This window comes from Monodelphis domestica, chromosome 3 (genome assembly GCF_027887165.1).
Source record: "Monodelphis domestica isolate mMonDom1 chromosome 3, mMonDom1.pri, whole genome shotgun sequence".
Taxonomy (NCBI): Eukaryota; Metazoa; Chordata; class Mammalia; order Didelphimorphia; family Didelphidae; genus Monodelphis; species Monodelphis domestica.
In genome coordinates this window covers 448,683,004-448,703,068 of record NC_077229.1, presented here as the reverse complement: position 1 = coordinate 448,703,068, position 20,065 = coordinate 448,683,004, and the positions used below count along the sequence as shown (strand labels likewise).

The 20,065-nt window shown below is 37.6% G+C and overlaps 1 protein-coding gene across 1 annotated transcript in view; it reads right to left on the bottom strand.

Annotated features, from left to right (window-relative positions):
* Positions 1-20,065, bottom strand: part of C7 (complement C7) — a 70,827-nt gene that overhangs the window by 7,717 nt on the left and 43,045 nt on the right. Inside the window, exons 14-16 of the mRNA XM_007487414.3 lie at positions 18,479-18,611; positions 16,436-16,624; positions 8,946-9,039 (exon numbers count right to left, since the gene is read on the bottom strand). Of these exons, the coding sequence (XP_007487476.2) occupies positions 8,946-9,039; positions 16,436-16,624; positions 18,479-18,611 (416 nt within the window). The remainder of the gene's footprint in view (positions 1-8,945; positions 9,040-16,435; positions 16,625-18,478; positions 18,612-20,065) is intronic.

The following is a 20,065-nucleotide window of genomic DNA, read 5'->3' as shown; positions in this document are numbered from 1 at the left end:
ATCCAAGTCTCAGTGAAAGTCTGTGCTCTCGGAGCTTGGGTTAGCTGCAGCCCATCCCCCCGCAGGCCGACGAAACAGCCTCACGGCCAGCGATTCTGAAGGCAACTTCCTGAAAGCAACGTGGTCCGACCCTTCCATTCCAGTTCCAGTGAGGCATATTCAGTTTAACCCAGGGAAAGTCATAGAACCATCTGCCCAGGACTAAAGCCTCTGAACACCAGACAGAGACAAGAAAAGCCAATCCTCCACATTCAGAGATGGAAAACTCCACAGAAGCACAGAAGCCCCAAAATACCAAGAAAAATAAGAAGAAAGGGGCGACTTTGGACACATTCTATGGAGCCAAAATACAAAATACAGAGCAGATAGAAGATAATATAAAAGAAAATGCTCCAAAACCTTCCAAAGGAAATGGAAACTCTCCACAAACCTATGAAGAATTTGAATCAGAAATGACCAAAAAGATGGAAGCCTTCTGGGAGGAAAAGTTGGAAATAATGCAAAAGAAATTCACGCATCTACAAAACCAGTTTGACCAAACTGTAAAAGAAAACCAGGCTTTAAAGGCCAGAATCAGGCAGCTGGAAGACAACGATCGTGTAAAAGAGCAAGAATCAATAAAGCAAAGCCAAAATACCAAGAAATTAGAAGAGAACATAAAATATCTCACCGACAAGGTGATAGATCTGGAAAATAGGGGGAGAAGGGATAATTTAAGAATAATTGGACTCCCAGAAAAGCCAGAAATAAACACCAAACTGGACATGGTGATACAAGATATAATCAAAGAAAATTGCCCAGAGATTCTAGAACAAGGGGGCAATACAGCCACTGACAGAGCTCACAGAACACCTTCTACACTAAACCCCCAAAAGACAACTCCCAGGAATGTAATTGCCAAATTCCAAAGCTATCAAACAAAAGAAAAAATCCTACAGGAAGCCAGAAAAAGACAATTTAGATATAAAGGAATGCCAATCAGGGTCACACAAGACCTTGCAAGTTCTACGCTGAATGATCGTAAGGCATGGAACATGATCTTCAGAAAGGCAAGAGAGCTGGGTCTCCAACCAAGAATCAGCTACCCAGCAAAACTGACTATATACTTCCAAGGGAAAGTATGGGCATTCAACAAAATAGAAGACTTCCAACTTTTTGCAAAGAAAAGACCAGAGCTCTGTGGAAAGTTTGATACCGAAAATCAAAGAGCAAGGAATACCTGAAAAGGTAAATATTCAGGAAAGGGGAAAATGTTATCTTCTTCTTTTACTCAAACTCTCTTCTATAAGGACTACATTTATATCAACCTATGTATACTAATATGTGGGGAAAATGTAATGTATAAATAGGGGGTAAAGAAAGACCAAATAGAATAATCATTCTCACACAAAGATTCATATGGGAAGGGGAGGGGAAGAAAACTCCTATAAGAAGGAGAGGAAGAGAGGGGGGGGGGATTTACTTAAACCTCAATCTCAGGGAAATCAACTCTGAGAGGGAAAAACATCCAGATCCATTGGGATCTTGAATTCTATCTTACCCAACAAGGGTAAGGAGAAGGGAAAACCAAGGGGGGGAGGGGGAGAGGGAGAACAAAAAGGGAGGGAAAGAGAGGGGGGAAGGGGAGGGAACAAAAAGGGAGGGACTAAAAAGGGAAACATCAAGGGAGGGGACAAGGGGGACTGTTTCAAAGTAAATCACTGGACTAAAAGGTAGAGCCGAAGAAGAATAGGTTAGAATTAGGGAAGGCAATCAAAATGCCAGGGAGTCCACAAATGACAATCATAACTTTGAACGTGAATGGGATGAACTCACCCATAAAACGTAGACGAATAGCAGAATGGATTAGAATCCAAAACCCTACCATATGTTGTCTTCAAGAAACACACATGAGGCGGGTTGACACCCACAAGGTCAGAATTAAAGGATGGAGTAAGACCTTCTGGGCTTCAACTGATAGAAAGAAGGCAGGAGTGGTAATCATGATATCCGATAAAGCCAATGCAAAAATAGACCTGATCAAAAGGGATAGGGAAGGTAATTATATTTTGTTAAAAGGGACTATAGACAATGAGGAAATATCATTAATCAATATGTATGCACCAAATAATATAGCACCCAAATTTCTAATGGAGAAACTAGGAGAATTGAAGGAAGAAATAGACAATAAAACCATACTAGTGGGAGACTTAAACCAACCATTATCAAATTTAGATAAATCAAATCAAAAAATAAATAAGAAAGAGGTAAAAGAAGTGAATGAAATCTTAGAAAAATTAGAATTAATAGACATATGGAGAAAAATAAATAGGGATAAAGAGGAATACACCTTCTTCTCAGCACCACATGGCACATTCACAAAAATTGACCATACATTAGGTCACAGAAACATAGCACACAAATGCAGAAAAGCAGAAATAATGAATGCAGCCTTCTCAGATCACAAGGCAATAAAAATAATGATTAGTAATGGTACATGGAAAACCAAATCTAAAACCAATTGGAAATTAAACAATATGATACTCCAAAACCGTTTAGTTAAAGAAGAAATCATAGAAACAATTAATAATTTCATCGAGGAAAATGACAATGGCGAAACATACTTTCAAACCTTTTGGGATGCAGCCAAAGCAGTAATCAGAGGTAAATTCATATCCCTGAATGCTTATATTAACAAACAAGGGAGAGCAGAGATCAATCAATGGAAATGCAAATGAAAAAACTGGAAAGCGATCAAATTAAAAACCCCCAGCAGAAAACCAAATTAGAAATCCTAAAAATTAAGGGAGAAATTAATAAAATCGAAAGTGATAGAACTATTGATTTAATAAATGAGACAAGAAGCTGGTACTTTGAAAAAACAAACAAAATAGACAAGGTACTGGTCAATCTAATTAAAAAAAGGAAGGAAGAAAAGCAAATTCACAGCATTAAAGATGAAAAGGGGGACAGCACCTCTGATGAAGAGGAAATTAAGGCAATCATTAGAAATTACTTTGCCCAATTATATGGCAATAAATACACCAATTTAGGAGAAATGGATGAATATATACAAAAATACAAACTGCCTAGACTAACAGAAGAGGAAATAGAATTCCTAAATAATCCCATATCAGAAATTGAAATCCAACAAGCCATCAAAGAACTTCCTAAGAAAAAATCCCCAGGGCCTGATGGATTCACCTGTGAATTCTATCAAACATTCAGAGAACAGTTAATCCCAATACTACACAAACTATTTGACATAATAAGCAAAGAGGGAATTCTACCAAACTCCTTTTACGACACAAACATGGTACTGATTCCAAAACCAGGCAGGTCAAAAACAGAGAAAGAAAACTATAGGCCAATCTCCCTAATGAATATAGATGCAAAAATCTTAAATAGGATACTAGCAAAAAGACTCCAGCAAGTGATCAGAAGGATCATTCACCATGATCAAGTAGGATTCATACCAGGGATGCAGGGCTGGTTCAACATTAGGAAAACCATCCACATAATTGACCACATCAACAAGCAAACTAGCAAGAACCACATGATTATCTCAATAGATGCAGAAAAAGCCTTTGATAAAATACAACACCCATTCCTATTAAAAACACTAGAAAGCATAGGAATAGAAGGGTCATTCCTAAAAATAATAAACAGTATATATCTAAAACCAACAGCTAATATCATCTGCAATGGGGATAAACTAGATGCATTCCCAATAAGATCAGGAGTGAAACAAGGATGCCCATTATCACCTCTACTATTTGACATTGTACTAGAAACACTAGCAGTAGCAATTAGAGAAGATAAAGGAATTGAAGGCATCAAAATAGGCAAGGAGGAGACCAAGTTATCACTCTTTGCGGATGACATGATGGTCTACTTAAAGAATCCTAGAGATTCAACCAAAAAGCTAATTGAAATAATCAACAACTTTAGCAAAGTTGCAGGATACAAAATAAACCCACATAAATCATCAGTTTTTCTATATATCTCCAACACAGCTCAGCAGCAAGAACTAGAAAGAGAAATCCCATTCAATATCACCTTAGACAAAATAAAATACCTAGGAATCTATCTCCCAAGACAAACACAGGAACTATATGAACACAACTACAAAACACTCGCCACACAACTAAAACTAGACTTGAACAAATGGAAAAACATTAACTGCTCATGGATAGGACGAGCCAATATAATAAAAATGACCATCCTACCCAAACTTATTTATCTATTTAGTGCCATACCCATTGAACTACCAAAATACTTCTTCACTGATTTAGAAAAAACTATAACAAAGTTCATTTGGAAGAACAAAAGATCAAGGATATCCAGGGAAATAATGAAAAAAAACACACATGATGGGGGCCTTGCAGTCCCAGACCTCAAACTATATTACAAAGCAGCAGTCATCAAAACAATTTGGTACTGGCTAAGAAACAGAAAGGAAGATCAGTGGAATAGACTGGGGGAAAGCGACCTCAGCAAGACAGTATACGATAAACCCAAAGATCCCAGCTTTTGGGACAAAAATCCACTATTCGATAAAAACTGCTGGGAAAATTGGAAGACAGTGTGGGAGAGACTAGGAATAGATCAACACCTCACACCCTACACCAAGATAAATTCAAAATGGGTGAGTGACTTAAACATAAAGAAGGAAACCATAAGTAAATTGGGTAAACACAGAATAGTATACATGTCAGACCTTTGGGAGGGGAAAGGCTTTAAAACCAAGCAAGATATAGAAAGAATCACAAAATGTAAAATAAATAATTTTGACTACATCAAACTAAAAAGCTTTTGTACAAACAAAACCAATGTAACTAAAATCAGAAGGGAAACAAATTGGGAAAAAATCTTCATAGAAACCTCTGACAAAGGTTTAATTACTCATATTTATAATGAGCTAAATCAATTGTACAAAAAATCAAGCCATTCTCCAATTGATAAATGGGCAATGGAAATGGATAGGCAGTTCTCAGATAAAGAAATCAAAACTATTAACAAGCACATGAAGAAGTGCTCTACATCTCTTATAATCAGAGAGATGCAAATCAAAACAACTCTGAGGTATCACCTCACACCTAGCAGATTGGCTAACATAACAGCAAAGGAAAGTAATGAATGCTGGAGGGGATGTGGCAAAATAGGGACATTAATTCATTGCTGGTGGAGCTGTGAAATGATCCAACCATTCTGGAGGGCAATTTGGAACTATGCCCAAAGAGCAACAAAAGAATATCTACCCTTTGACCCAGCCATAGCACTGCTGGGTCTGTACCCCAAAGAGATAATGGACACAAAGACTTGTACAAAAATATTCATAGCTGCGCTCTTTGTGGTGGCCCAAAACTGGAAAACGAGGGGATGCCCATCAATTGGGGAATGGCTGAACAAACTGTGGTATATGTTGGTGATGGAATACTATTGTGCTCAAAGGAATAATAAAGTGGAGAAGTTCCATGGAGACTGGAACAACCTCCAGGAAGTGATGCAGAGCGAGAGGAGCAGAACCAGGAGAATATTGTACACAGAGACTAATACACTGTGGTATAATCGAACGTAATGGACTTCTCCATTAGTGGCGATGTAATGTCCCTGAACAACTTGCAGGGATCCAGGAGAAAAAAACACCATTCATAAGGAAAGGATAAACTATGGGAGTGGAAACGCCGAGAAAAAGCAACTGCCTGAATACAGAGGTTGAGGGGACATGACAGAGGATGGACTCTAAATGAACACTCTAATGCAAATACTATCAACAAAGCAATGGGTTCAAATCAAGAAAACATCTAATGCCCAGTGGACTTACGCGTTGGCTATGGGGGGTGGGGGGGGGGGAGGAAAAGAAAATTATCTATGTCTTTAACGAACAATGCTTGGAAATGATCAAATAAAATATTAAAAAAAATATATATATAGCACTTTACCCTATATTATCTCATTTGATTCACTCAACAACCCTGTGAAGTAGGAGCTATTATTGTCCTTATTTTGCAAATGAGTAAACCAAAACAGACAGCTTAAATATCTTCTTCAGAGTCACATAGCTAGTTAGCATTTGTGGTAGAATTCACATTCAGATCTTTCTGGCTCCAAATTGAGTACACTGTCCATTGTGCAACCTAGCTTCCTCAAGTGCTCTACAAATCTGAGATTGCTGAGAAGGAACTGACCCAATCTGGTAAGAGGCAGTTTCTTCACTGAGAGATTCCTTATGTCAATGAAATAGTGGATCCAGCTCCTATTCTTGGGGTTTTCCCAGTTGTAAATCAACTATTTGAAGTTGTTTTTTTTTTCCATTGTCATGTGGTCAACTCATAGTGTTTATCAATTCTTAGAGTCAAAAAGAGCTATCAAGTCCAGTTATTTCAATCACTCAGTATCACAGGATTTAAGGCAACTTGAAGGAAACTTACTGATCAACTAGTTCAGCTCCTTATTTCACCAATGAGGAAACTGAGAATTTAATGAATTATTTAAGACTTCACCAAGGTCAGACAGGTAAAAACTAAAAGAAGCAGAACGTAAACAACCGGGAAGTAAAAACTACCTAAATTTGATTATACTCTACACACACATGATTGTTAAATACACCATATATATTAAACAATTGTACTTATCTATGTCCCCTGTCAATTTTCTCTGTTTCTGGATCCCACAGACACTGAAGAGTTTGAATGGTGAGATGCAAGTCATCAGCATTAAGAGGCAGTATGGTATGGTGAATTGTCCCATTTGGGGGTTTTATGGCAAAGATACTAGAGTGGTTTGTCATTTCCTTCTCCAGTCCATTTTACGGATAAGGTAACTGATGTAAACAGGGTTAAGTGATTTTATCCAGGGTCACACAGCTAGGAAGTATTTGAAATTTATGAAAATACATTGAAGTACATTTACATAATGCAATTTACATGTATTTACATGAAATGTAAAGTGTTTTGCAAACCTTAAAGTGGCATAAAAATCTCAGTAATCATTGTTACTAAGTGGACTTGTTCAGTGGTAGGAAAATGCAATAACATAAATAAATATGTGATCCACTTCTCAATTCCATTTAGCAAATATGTACTGAGCACCTCCTATCTGCAAGGTACCATGGTAGACATCTGATAATTATATTTCTTCTTACAAATAAATAAATTGGCATTCTGCTTACAAAAATGTCTCTTGTGATTCAGTTCCCAGAATCTGACGACCCCCAGAAAAAGATAAAAATTGGAATGTCCAAATTAATAAGAACCCATGGGCCCTTACCTGCAGTCACTCGATTGGGTCACCCTTTCCCAAAAGTCTTTGTTGGTGTGTCCTTAGCAAATAAATTCTTTGTTCTTTATCCTGGTCTCCTAGGCTGCAATCTAACCTTCTATCTTTCTATACTACCTTTTACACATACAAATGTTGTCCAACTTTATCCTGAGTCTCTTTGAATCTTTGCCCCTTTGGTGATCTCTCCCCTACCCAATTCCAAGAATAAATTCTCCAATATCTATGATCTTTTTTACATGTTTTACATTTAGAAATCCTTGTGATTATTTAAAGCCCACCCATCAAACAAGTCACCACTTCCATGAAAACTTCCTTTTTCTTTTCTTGAAGCAGCAAGGTAGCATGGTGGATATTGTAGTGCTTAGAGTTAAGAAGGCATGTTTTTGATCTTGCCTCAAAAACCCTGCTTACCTGTGTGACCCTGGACAAGTCACTAAGCCCCTATTATATTCAATTTCCTCATCTGTAAGTTGGGAATAATAATATCTACCTTCAAATGTCATTTTGTAGATCCAATGATATAACCCATGCCTGATAGCAGCACGTGGATAACCTATATCAGATTACTAGGTGTTTCAAAGAGGGAGGGAGAGAATATGGATCACAAACTGTCAGAAAACAAATGTTAAAAAAAATTTCTACATATAGTTGAGAAATATTACAATAAATAATTACTGGGAAAAGAATGATATATGCAAGAGATTTTGCAAACTTTAAAATATTATATAAAGTCTTATTCTTATTCCTTGGAGAGGCATCATGGAATAATGAATAAAACTGGACTTGATATCAGGAAGCCTTGAATTTATATGCTATGCTGAAGACATTTATTAGCTGTGTTACCCTAGATATGTCACCAACCTTCTCAAATTCAGTATCTTCCTGTGTTAAAATGGATGTAGTATTAGCAACTGTTTCACATGGTTGTTGGAAGGACCAAATGAGATTATGCATGTAAGGGAATTTGAAAACACTATTGAAAATGCCGTCTCTTTTCCCTCATGGCTCTTGTACTCCTCCTACGTAATTGTTATAGATTTGTTCATACTTTTGTTCTTTGTGAACTTCTCTTGCTTCCACTATATTTTTCTAAACTTTATTATTTCACCACCACCACCCCTAATCACTATTGTGAAAAATACCTTGTCCACAGGAGAAATGTAATAAAAATTGATTGGATTGGATTAAATCACCTTTTCCCTGTGTGAACTCTCTCTTAACTTTATATAAAACAAAGTTCAGGCTTTCCAGCTGGGTGACATTTAGTTTTAAAAGTGATCATAAAAGCAACATTGAAAAGCCTTCATTCAATTTTCTATGATTTTTGTTTTGATAGTTTACATCCCAAGGGAATTGCAGTCTTAATTATCCCTTAAGCCTCTAAATCCTCAGATGATCATTTTGTCATGTTGCTCCATTTTCCCAAGCAAGAGGCCAGCCAGCTACTTCTCCGTCATACTCACTTAACCAGATTTCATGAGGGCTTAATGCCTGCTGACAGCTCTGGTGACCCAAGCAAACCCTGGATGATCAGAGGATTGACCACACCACAAAGTAAACAAAAACCAATAATTGTGCCCATGCAGGCAAATCTGGCTTATCTAACATCGGCTGAGGTCTTCCCAATGTCATCTGACTTGACTTAAGTAAAGCCACTAGAGATGAACAGAGACACAGCTTACCCACATTCGTAAGGCATTTTACAGACACATCTAGAGTTCTGCAGCTTCTCCCAGGGTTGGCATGGCTGTGCTGGCAATGGTTTCTCAGTGCTCTCTAAAGGGAAACAATACAGAGGATATCACTGGGTTAGGGGGAAAAGACTCAGTTTTGAATGAGCTTATCATTTGAAGGGCTGAAGTTAGTTGGAAAAAAGTTCTGACACTGAAAGAGATCAAGCACGGGAAAGTTCATTTTAAAGCTGCTCACAATACTTGACCATTTGTACCCGGAGTCTGGCACATTTCCAGGGTCCCCAGCCTCTTCCACATGAGAATTTGTATACCCTGAGCATACTGATGCCCATTACTCATGTGCCAGGTTGTCATACACAGGGGTAGATTGCCTAGGATCTCTTACCGATAACTTTAATACTTAGAAGCACTATGGATCATTTAATTCTATTACATGTCTTACATCCAGGGATACTAAAAAGACTCATCAGGGACATTAGTTAACCCATAACCTACTCAAAGACATTACAGGTGTCCTGAGGTGACCTGGGTTCAAAACTGTCTCTCTTATTTATTATGTGCATGACTTTGGGCAACTCATTGCTTCAGTTTCCTCACTTGTAAAATAAAAGATTTGGGCTAGATAGCCTTTATTGTCCTTTCCATTTCTAAGTTTATATTATGTGACTTGATTCCGTTAGCAATCAACCTAGTGCTCTAATCTTCCTGTGTCTGTTCCTCATTTGTAAAAAGAGATGTCTGGGCAATCATGACCCTCAACGTCTAATAGCAATATTCTTTCAACACCAGCAAAACCCTCGTTACCCAGAGCATGGACTTAGAATAATTTTTGTAGCAGTTGAAAAAATGATGAGGGGGCCAGCTGGATGGCTCAGTGGATTTAGAGTCAGGAGTTGAGTTGGGAGGTCTTGGGTTCAAATATGGCCTCAGACAGACCCTTCATAGTGTGAACTTGGGCAAGTCACTTAACCCCCATTGCCTAGCCCTTACTGCTCTTCTGCCTTAAAACCAATACATAGTAGTGATTCTAAGACAGAAGGTAAGGGAGAAAGAAAGAAAGAAAGAAAGAAAGAAAGAAAGAAAGAAAGAAAGAAAGAAAGAAAGAAAGAAAGAAAGAAAGAAAGAAAGAAAGAAAGAAAGAAAGAAAGAAAGAAAGAAAGAAAGAAAGAAAGAAAGAAAGAAAGAAAGAAAGAAAGAAAGAAAGAAAGAAAGAAAGAAAGAAAGAAAGAAAGAAAGAAAGAAAGAAAGGAAGGAAGGAAGGAAGGAAGGAAGGAAGGAAGGAAGGAAGGAAGGAAGGAAGGAAGGAAGGAAGGAAGGAAGGAAGGAAGGAAGGAAGGAAGGAAGGAAGGAAGGAAGGAAGGAAGGAAGGAAGGAAGAAAGAAAGAAAGAAAGAAAGAAAGAAAGAAAGAAAGAAAGAAAGAAAGAAAGAAAGAAAGAAAGAAAGAAAGAAAGAAAGAAAGAAAGAAAGAAAGAAAGAAAGAAAGAAAGAGAAAGAAAGAAAAATGATGATAACATGGTCTTCCTCATTCCTCCTTGTGACCAAGACTTGACACCAGAAGAATAACTTTGATAATGTCCTGTAGAGATCCAAAGCACCTTTGGTGTTGTTCAGTTGTGTTCAACAATTCATGACCCCATTTGGGTTTTTTTTTTGGCAAAGATACTGGTGTGGTTTGCCATCTCCTTCTGCTCATTTTACAGATCAGAAAACTGAGGCAACAGGGTTAAATCACTTTGACCAAGGTCACACAGCCAGGATCTGAAGCCAACTTTGGCATTCTACCCACTGCATCACCTAGCTGCCCAACCAAAGCACCTTAGTGAAACCTAAAGACGTGAATAAGTTACAGTTGTAAACACTGCAAGATGGTTTTTCATCATACTCCATCAGATAAACATTGTTGTATAGAGCAATCGGCCAGGCACTGAGAAAGGTAAGGTAAGTAACCAAGCAAATACATAGTATTACACCAACCATTGAAGACACAAGGACAAAATCAGAACTGTCTCTGCCCTTAAAAACGTTACATTCCAAATGAACTGGAGGAATTCCATGGGAACTAGAACAACCTCCAGGAATTGATGCAGAGCAAAAGGAGCAGAACCAGGAGAATCTTATACACAGGGACTGTGGTAAAATCGAATGTAATGGACTTCTCTACTAGCACCAAGGCAATGACCCAGGGAAATCCAGAGGAACTTTGGAGAAACAATGCTGTCCATAACCAGAGAAAGAACTGTGGGAGTAGAAACACAGAAGAAAAACAATTGCTTGATCACATGATTTGATATGGGGATGGTTCTCAACCTTTCTAATGCCGTGACCCTGCAATACAGTTCCTCATGTTGCGGTGACCCCAAACCAAAAAATTATTTTGGTGGCTACTTCAAAACTGTAATTTTGGTACAGTTATGATTTGGAATGTAAATACCTAATATGCATTATGTATTCTCATTGCTACAAATTGAGAGGTTGAGAACCGCTACTAAATGATCACTTTATTGCAAATATAAATAATATGGGGGAAAATGTTTCATTCCAATGGTGTTTAAATAGAAGGTTTAGGTTTAATCTAAGTGTTTAGACATGCTTCCTGACTTCATGGGACTTACAGATTAGTAAAGGCAGAAGACATATATCAAGATAACTATAATGTAAAAGAATAGCAATAAACAAATTAGAAATGTACAGAACAATGTATCATGGGAGAATTGAGGTGGCATTAGGGAGGGTCATTAATGACAAGAGGGATAAGGAAAGTCTTCATGGAAGATGAGGCATTTGAGCTGAGCTTTAAAGGATATAGAGAACTAATAGACAAAAGAGGAGGGAAGATAGTTCAGTCACAGGACACAACATGAGCCAAAACAAGACAGCAAAGAATGGTTTGGGGAGAATGTTGGGTAATCTAGTTTGTTGGGATATGGTTTACATGACAGGGAATAATCTGAGATAAGACTAGAATGGTAGCATGCCATCAGACTTCTGAAAAACTTAAGTGCCAGCCAATTAGGAAGCCACCAAAGGTTTCTGAATAGGGAGATAACATGAAAACCTTTGATGATTATTCTGGCAGTAGCATGAGGAATGAATCAGAGGGAGGAACATGTGGAGACAGAAAGACCTCTTGGGAGGTGACTGCAATGTTACATACTGATGGGAATGAGGTTGCATACTGGGGTAGTGACATTAGAAGCAGATAGAAGAAGACAAGTGAATGGTATATTTTGGAAGTAAGAATTGAGAGAATGTGGCAACTGATTGAAGAGCTGATTGTGGGAATGGAGCTAGAAGCAGCACTAAGGATTCTAAATGGGGAAGATAGTTGGATGGCAGTGTCACTGACAGAAAGTCAACGAGGCCATGCTTAAAAAAAAGATAATGGTCTTGGTTTAGGGCATAACAAGTTTCAGGTTCTAGCAGTATGTTGGGGGGGGGGGGGGGGAACGGGTTAGCACATATCTTGCAGACAGAGATTTAAGCCTGGAATTCAAATGATGGGTCAGAGCTGGATATAGAATACATAGAGGTAATAGTTGAAACTGAAATTATTTCCAGTATCTTGGGACTCAATCCTTCATTGCCTTTGATATTGCATCACCTCTGGCATGGGTCTTTGCTTCACATAATACTTCTCATATAAATTGCTTTGCATTACGCATATATACATCCATCTTTTTCATGTCATTTCTAACTTCTCCTAGAGCACAACAAGAACTATGATTTTTAAGAGTCCAAAAGCCATCATGAAGATAGATTTCTGGATTTAGAGTCAGGAAGACCTAAGTTAATTCTCAGATACTTATTAGCTGTGTGTGGCCCTGGGAGATGTTTCCTCAATTGTGCAACAAAACTATTAAGAGTACCTACCTCACAATCAGAAAGTTGTTGTGAGGATCAAGTAAAAGTAAATAAAAAAGGAACATCTAAGTGACTCAGTGAATAGAGAGCCAGACCTATAAAAAGGAGGTTCTGGTTTCAAATCTGACCTCAGATACTTCCTAGCTCTGTGACCCTAAGCAAGTCACTTAACCCCTATTGCCAATACATAGTATTGATTTTAAGACAGAAGGTAAGGGGTTTTTAAGTAAATAAAAGATATAAGTGCTTGCAAACCTTAATTCATGATCTGATCAAGTTCTGAGTGAGATCAAAAGCTTATGTGAGCCTGAGACAAGTCCTTAAGTCATCAGTATCTTACAGGTCAATTGAATCAGCAGGGGGAGGGGGCTCTCAGAGCTCTCAGCCTTCAGACCATTACATCAGCCTTCAAAAACTGAAACTGGTAAAAATAAGAAAATAAGTTAAAAATAGCATCAAGGAAGGATTGAAGTTTAAGAAAAATGCTCTCCACATCCAAACAAGGAACTGTTGGAGTCCAATTGCAAAGCAAAGCATACCATTTTTCACTTTATTTCCTTGATGAGTTTTTTATTGTATGTGTCATATGTGTCTTCTGTCGCAGCATGAGTAATATAGAAATATGCATTGAATGATAGCACTGGTAAAACCTAAATGAAACTACCTCCTCCGAGACATAGGGGAAGGAAGGAAGAGAATCTGAATTGAAAATTGTCAAATAACAATTGTCAAAAACTGTTTCTACATGTAATTGAAAAAATAAAAGTTTTTTTAAAACGAAATAGTCTTTGTAAATGATGTACACAGAAATATTATCCACAAGCCAAGAAGGCTTAAGGTGACTTTTAATAGCATTAGGAATTAAGGAGTAAACATTAGTAATGAGATAAACTTATAAACTGGTATATGATTGGACCACTTAGCACACCCCTCTTTAGAAATGAGAATTTTCAATACAAATGAAAAGGAAAACTCAATAATTGGTAGTAACAAATTAGTTCTCCATTTTCTTTCTTTTAAGCATTTTAAAATGTAAAATTAAGGCTGAAAAGTCTTTTAATTAAAAGACTTGGGGTAGGGGGCAGAAAAATAAATGTTTAGTAGAAATATTTCCCAAAACTTTGATTGCAAATCTATACTCAATCAAAAATATTTAGATTTGGACATGATTTAAATTCAGTGAATAATAACTGATGCTTTGTGGTCAAGGAAAATAAATCTATAAATTCAGCTATGAGTTATATGAGTCGGGCATCAGTAAAAGCAAGCAATAAACACATTGCTTTTTTTAAAAAGATTTTTGCTTTCTGAAGAGTCAGTCAAAATAATCAAAACAATGAAAAGTCTTTTGTTTTCTATATGCTATTTGGTCAGCCCCCCCCCCAAAAAAAAGAATGCTATCATAGTCCATTTAGAAATTGGGGGGGTTGATCATTCAGGGTATCATAATCTTTAAATTGCTAATTCAAAACCAAATTTCTTCTAATCAAGCCAAGACCTCAAACCTATAAAAACTATAAAAAGCATGAGGCTGAACAAAGCCTGAATATCTTGTCATTTTTTCAGTTAGTTGGGTTTAAAAAAAGATGATCAAACAATCATATTGGTCCCTAAAAACATATACTTTTAAGGGGAGAGTAAAGGAAGGAAGACAATTTGGATTTAATAATTTTGGGAAACATGTTGAAAAGTTGTTACTACATGCAATTTGGAAAATAAAGTATATTTGAATAAAAAAAGAAAAAATATCATTATTCTCCAGATAATTTTCTCTTGAGTGGGAGAAATCTCATCCAAAGTATTTTTGAGTGAGTTACAAAGTGCCTGAAAACAGACATTTTAGAAAACAAATATTCAATCTCCTTTCAGAACAAAAGTATGACCTCATCAGCTCTATATTGTCTCTCTTCCTTTTAGAAATCTTCATCCAGGTGCATTATTTTAAATATCCCAAATAAACCCATGGTTATTCTAGCTTCGGCAAATATGCAAAATAAACTATTCTCCATTAATAATGGTCTTTGACCTCTAAAGAGGACATTATAATTTATCCTGAAGAGAATTCAGTCTGTCTGGTATATCTATCCTTCCATTTCTTCAGTATTTTAATTTCATGACCAAAGTCCACACGTAACATAGTTTTTTGCAGTCCTTCCTTTTCCAAATACAATCTGAGGCCACATGAAAATGTCAGTTGGTAAAATGGTCTTTTCCCATAGAATATAAGCTTCCTGCTTCATTTTTGTCTTTATATATCCAGCTCCTATAACATATACTGGCATTTAACAAATGATAACTTGAATTGAATCTAGCCTTACAGAGGGATAATGGAATAAATTAATAGCCTTGGAGAAAAAACATGGACAAAAATGATAACCGTTTATAGTCAAATGATAAAAGCTTATTAATTGAATATGTAAAGAGGGCAGTGGCAATTTGGTTCTTTTCTGCCTATAACTACAAAACTATGTTATTTTGATTTCATTTCCATTTTCAAAGGAAAGAAGACTAAGGAGTTGTTGGGGTTTTTCTCAACCAAATTCATCCTTTCTCAGCTATCTTTGACCTTTCTGAGTCTCAGTTTCCTCACCTGTAAAATGGAGGTAGTGGAGAGACTTTGTACAATATGATCTCTATGTGTCACATGATCCCCTCCAGCTCTCAAACCCTAGGATTTATATCAAGAAATACTTTGGGGGAAGCTAGGTGGCACAGTGAATAGAGCACCAAGTCTGGAGTCAGGAAGACCTGAGTTTAAATCTGACCTCGGACACTTCCTAGCTGTATAAACCAAGGCAAGGCACTTAACTCTTAGCACCTAGCCCTTGCCACTCTTCTGTCTTAGAAGTGATACTAATGCAGAAAGCAAAGGTTTAAAAATAACAAAAAGAAATGCTTTGACTTTTCTAAGTGCCTTCCCATCTGTGGAACCCACTATAAAGAACAGTTCAGTTTGCTAATGGTACAAAATTCTAGGCTCCTTATTCAACACTTTCAAGAACAGCATCATTGAACACGGCTGTCTTTTCCTTCTTGAATTTCTCTTTTGCAGTTTTCAGTGTATCTGTGACTTAATTTGCAATTTCGATAATGTCAGCAAATAAAATAAGAAGCACCAGAGGAAAAAAAAATGGGACTTTGACATGGATTGCCATCTGGACCCTGCATGTAATTAAAAGGAGAAAAAGCTCCACGAATCTCAAAGTCCTCCTTTCAAAAATCCCATTCCCCTCTGTTTCTCTGGGGTTTTCAAAGTATTCCTGCTCATGTTTCATGAGACATTTGTAGGCACAGTTGTTAGTCTCCCCAGAGTTGCTCCACCCTTCCATAACTTCAAAATCCAGATATATGTCTATATCATGTTATGGTGCCATAGGTGCAGATTTCACTTTTAGACGTGCAAAAAGTGACCATCGTTAAGGCAGTTTGCATATGAACCAAAATATATATGTAGAAAAGATTCCTCCTGCTTTAAAGGTGCTAGTCACATAAACTTCTACAGGGATTTTATATTTTCTCTCTGTGTCCCCAGCATCCAGCACAAGACCTGGCACATAGTAGGACCTTAATTAGTTTGTTGCTGGACTAGAATCACTGAAAACATTGAGGCACTTACCTTTTAATCTGCAATGGGAATTCATATCAGGCCACCATTTTAGACTAGAGCCACATGAGAAGAGAGATGGGCCTTCCAATACCAGGCTTCCTGAGCAGACTAAGGTCACCTTCTCTCCAACCTCATAGAAAGGTTTCTGGGGATCACTTTGGAGACCTCTTTCCAAGGCAGGCAAGACACAACCTATTTCTAAAAAGAACATAAAGATGCAGGATGTACAGATCTTTAAATTTCCAAACTATCACAGCCCTGTTTGCATGGACATTTTTCATTTGTTCTTGCTCATCAGTGAAGGAGGCAATGGCCATGGGAAACTCACTACGGAACTTTCTAAAAAAAACTAAAATGTGTTCTTCCTTTAGAAGTAAAATAAAAACTAAATTAATAAAACTGATGAATGCAAAGAGACCTAGAAGTCAACCTACCATTAAAGGCAAAATTAACCAAACCTTAACTCTATCTGAGTGATCTCACTCAGAGACTTTTGCCTAATGTCATGTTCTGATGTATTTGCAGAAGATTAACATAACTAGTATCTGGAAATTTTCAGCCAACAATTTTATCATCCAAACTCTTAAAATCATCAAGTATTCATTTTCTTCTATGATCTACTTACTTACCATTGTTAGTTCAGGTTCTCAAGTTGAAAAATACATCACATAAAGAGAAAACACATAGCTACATAAAGTATGAAAAAGAATGAAAAGATCATCAGAAAGTTTTGCTGGACCATTCATAGTCATTGGGCCATTGTTTGTGAACCTTTGCTCTATTTTTATATTTTCTTGATAGAACTAATATCTTGCCCTCATGCATTTCATTGCCTAGGATTTTCAACAAAACTTATTGGCCAATGTAATATTTATTGGGAAAGGAAATGGAGGATTGGAAAAAATGGGAGATAATGGGAGGTTTGTATGGGATATGGAGAAGTTGAGGGGAGAGAGGGAATATCGCTCGGTGAAGCAAAGGAGGGAGATGCCCCCTGCTGAGAGGAAACAGCAGGGGTCTGATAAGGACTGTTTGTCCTGGAATGACTGAACTGAAGTTCAGCTCCCTCTATGACCAGAAAAGATAGTCCACTTATCTGACTGCGAATTCAAATAATATAAAGTTTAATAATCAGTTGGGATTGGAGTTTTCTTCTCAGCTTCAGAGTTGAGGCCAGGCTCCAAGGCTGGCAGAGGGTTCTCCCACTCCCATCTACTCTATATCAGTCCTGCTTAGTCTAATTCAGAATCTTAGCAGTAGACAGAAAGCAAACAAGAACAGTTCTAAACTTTAAAAGCCTGTGTCTTCGGGCTGAACAAAGTAGAGGCACACCACACCAGGGCTGAACAAGCTCCTCTCTCCTCCAACACCAGGAAGGAAATCCCACCCCAGCAGGAAGGAAGTGCTAGTCACAAGACCCAACTGCCACTCTCAGTTGCCCCTTCCCCCACCAACTGTTAGTCTAGTTTCTTTTCCACACCAACTCACTAAAAGATGATTTGACTACTTTCTTTCCTGACTTTATGAACCAGCTAGCTACTGCAAAACAGCTAAGCTAGAACCCAAAGCAGACATTGGAGTAGTATTCTAAAAGATTAAAGAATTCTCTGAGAATTCAGTAGTCACTGACATTTATGTAGCACTTGAAGATTTGCAAAGTGCTTTATATGTATTATCTCATTTTATCCTCTCAATAGTCCTCTAAGGAAGTATATAAGAATTCTTTCCATTTTATAGATGAGACTTTATATCCTGAGACTTACTTCAATTTATACAGCTGGCAATTAAAGAAAGATTCAAACTCAGATCTTGTTAAATGCAAATCCCAGCACTTTAACTACTCACCCTCTTCAGCATCCACTGTAATGCAGAAAAGCTCCAAGAGGATTACTCAAATTAGTTATGAACTTGGGAAAAGACCAATTCAGTTTCCCAAGTAAATGATGTCTGGACCTAAAATATGCAGCCACTTGTCCCAAGTACTCTCTTTACAACATGCCCCCAAATCCAATTTCCAAATTTAAGTAGGACATTATAATTAAGAGTACATACTCTGGCAATGCTTTTCCCCAATAAGCCAGGTTAAATCTTCTCCACATTTGGCAACAGGATCCCCAACAAGAGCATATCCTTCCTGGCATGAATAAACCACAGTTCTTCCAACTGGGAATGATGAGCCTGTATCCTGAACGAAGTGAAGAAAACTTTAAACATGAAGTAGGAGATTATCGGTAGATTGAAGAAGGGGAAGAGAATCATGTTTTTAAGGCGAAAATGAGTTCTATGTTGTAGATATACAGACATTAGGTATGTAATGCCCACATATGTATATCATATATGTGTATGTGTTTACATGATGAATACAAGCTATAGCAGGTTTCCAATAAAGCCTTATGTGCAAGAATTGGCATAAATATTATGCAGAAAATGTGCAATAGGAAAAAGAAAAGAATTAGTCATGTAATAAGTAAGGAAAAAAGAGAAAAGAAAAAATATTTATTAAGTATCTACTGTAAAGGGGAGATTTGAACCCTAGAATTCAACCCCCAGAAGTCCTTGGTATTTCCCAGAATTCAGTATAATCTCACCTGAGTCTCCACCTGGGCAAGATCACAATGAGTATTTAACTGGCGGTAACACCTACCTCTCCTTCTTCTATGCTCTCGCTACTCAGCCATTTGCAAGATGTAGTAAGTAAGCTATGAATGGGCTAATCAGCCCTAGGCACATGTTTTTATTATTTTTTATTTTCTTTATTCCTTGATTTCTAAAAATCCTTAATAAACCTCATTATTATTATTATTAAGGATTATTACTTCTAATAATCCTTAATAAACCTCATAAAATACAATACTTTTATTACTAGAGACTAATTTAATTTTTACAGTTTTGGCTGACCACATCAGTCATGATGAAATACCCTCAATCTTCTTAACTTTCCTAAACCTTTTCTCTACTGTGACTATCCATAAGTTCAGCTTTTAATAGCTTATTTTGATCAGCTGTAGAGTGAACAACTGCCTAGACAATTTTTTAAGCCACATTTCTCCAAGGCTTTTCAGCAAAGGTTCTTGATTCAGCTCACTCCTGCTGCCTGCTTCCACCTCCTACTATCTGTTCCTGCCCTGCCTCCAGTCATCTGCTCTGGACCTGCTTGGCCCTGCCCGCTCACTTGGTCTTGGCCCTGCCCTCAGGGTTCCTGCTCCTGCTCCTGGCCTCCAGCCATCTTGCTCACCTGGCCTAACCCCAGCCCTAGCCCCAGCAACTCTGGCCTCTGAGACAGATAGCTCATCACCCCAGGCCCAGCCCCAGGACCCAGGCTGCTGGTAGCTGCCCCTTGTGTCTTTGGAATAAAAAACCAGCTGGTAAAAATGGTGGTGATCTTTCCTTAGGCTACAATTAGCCTCCATGTGGCAGGGGACCATAGGGAGTTGGGGGAGGGGGGGGAGAATGAGGAGAAGGAAGAGACTTCTCCAAACAGGAAGTTACAAGTATGACATATTCTATGAAAGAGCAGTGCATTTCCTATCTAAAAGGATATTTTTTTCATGACTGCACTGATTCTTTTATTTATCTCACCTGAGATTCAGGAGAAAATTTCATCTCCCTACAACCCTTTGGCCCAATTTGAGATTCCTA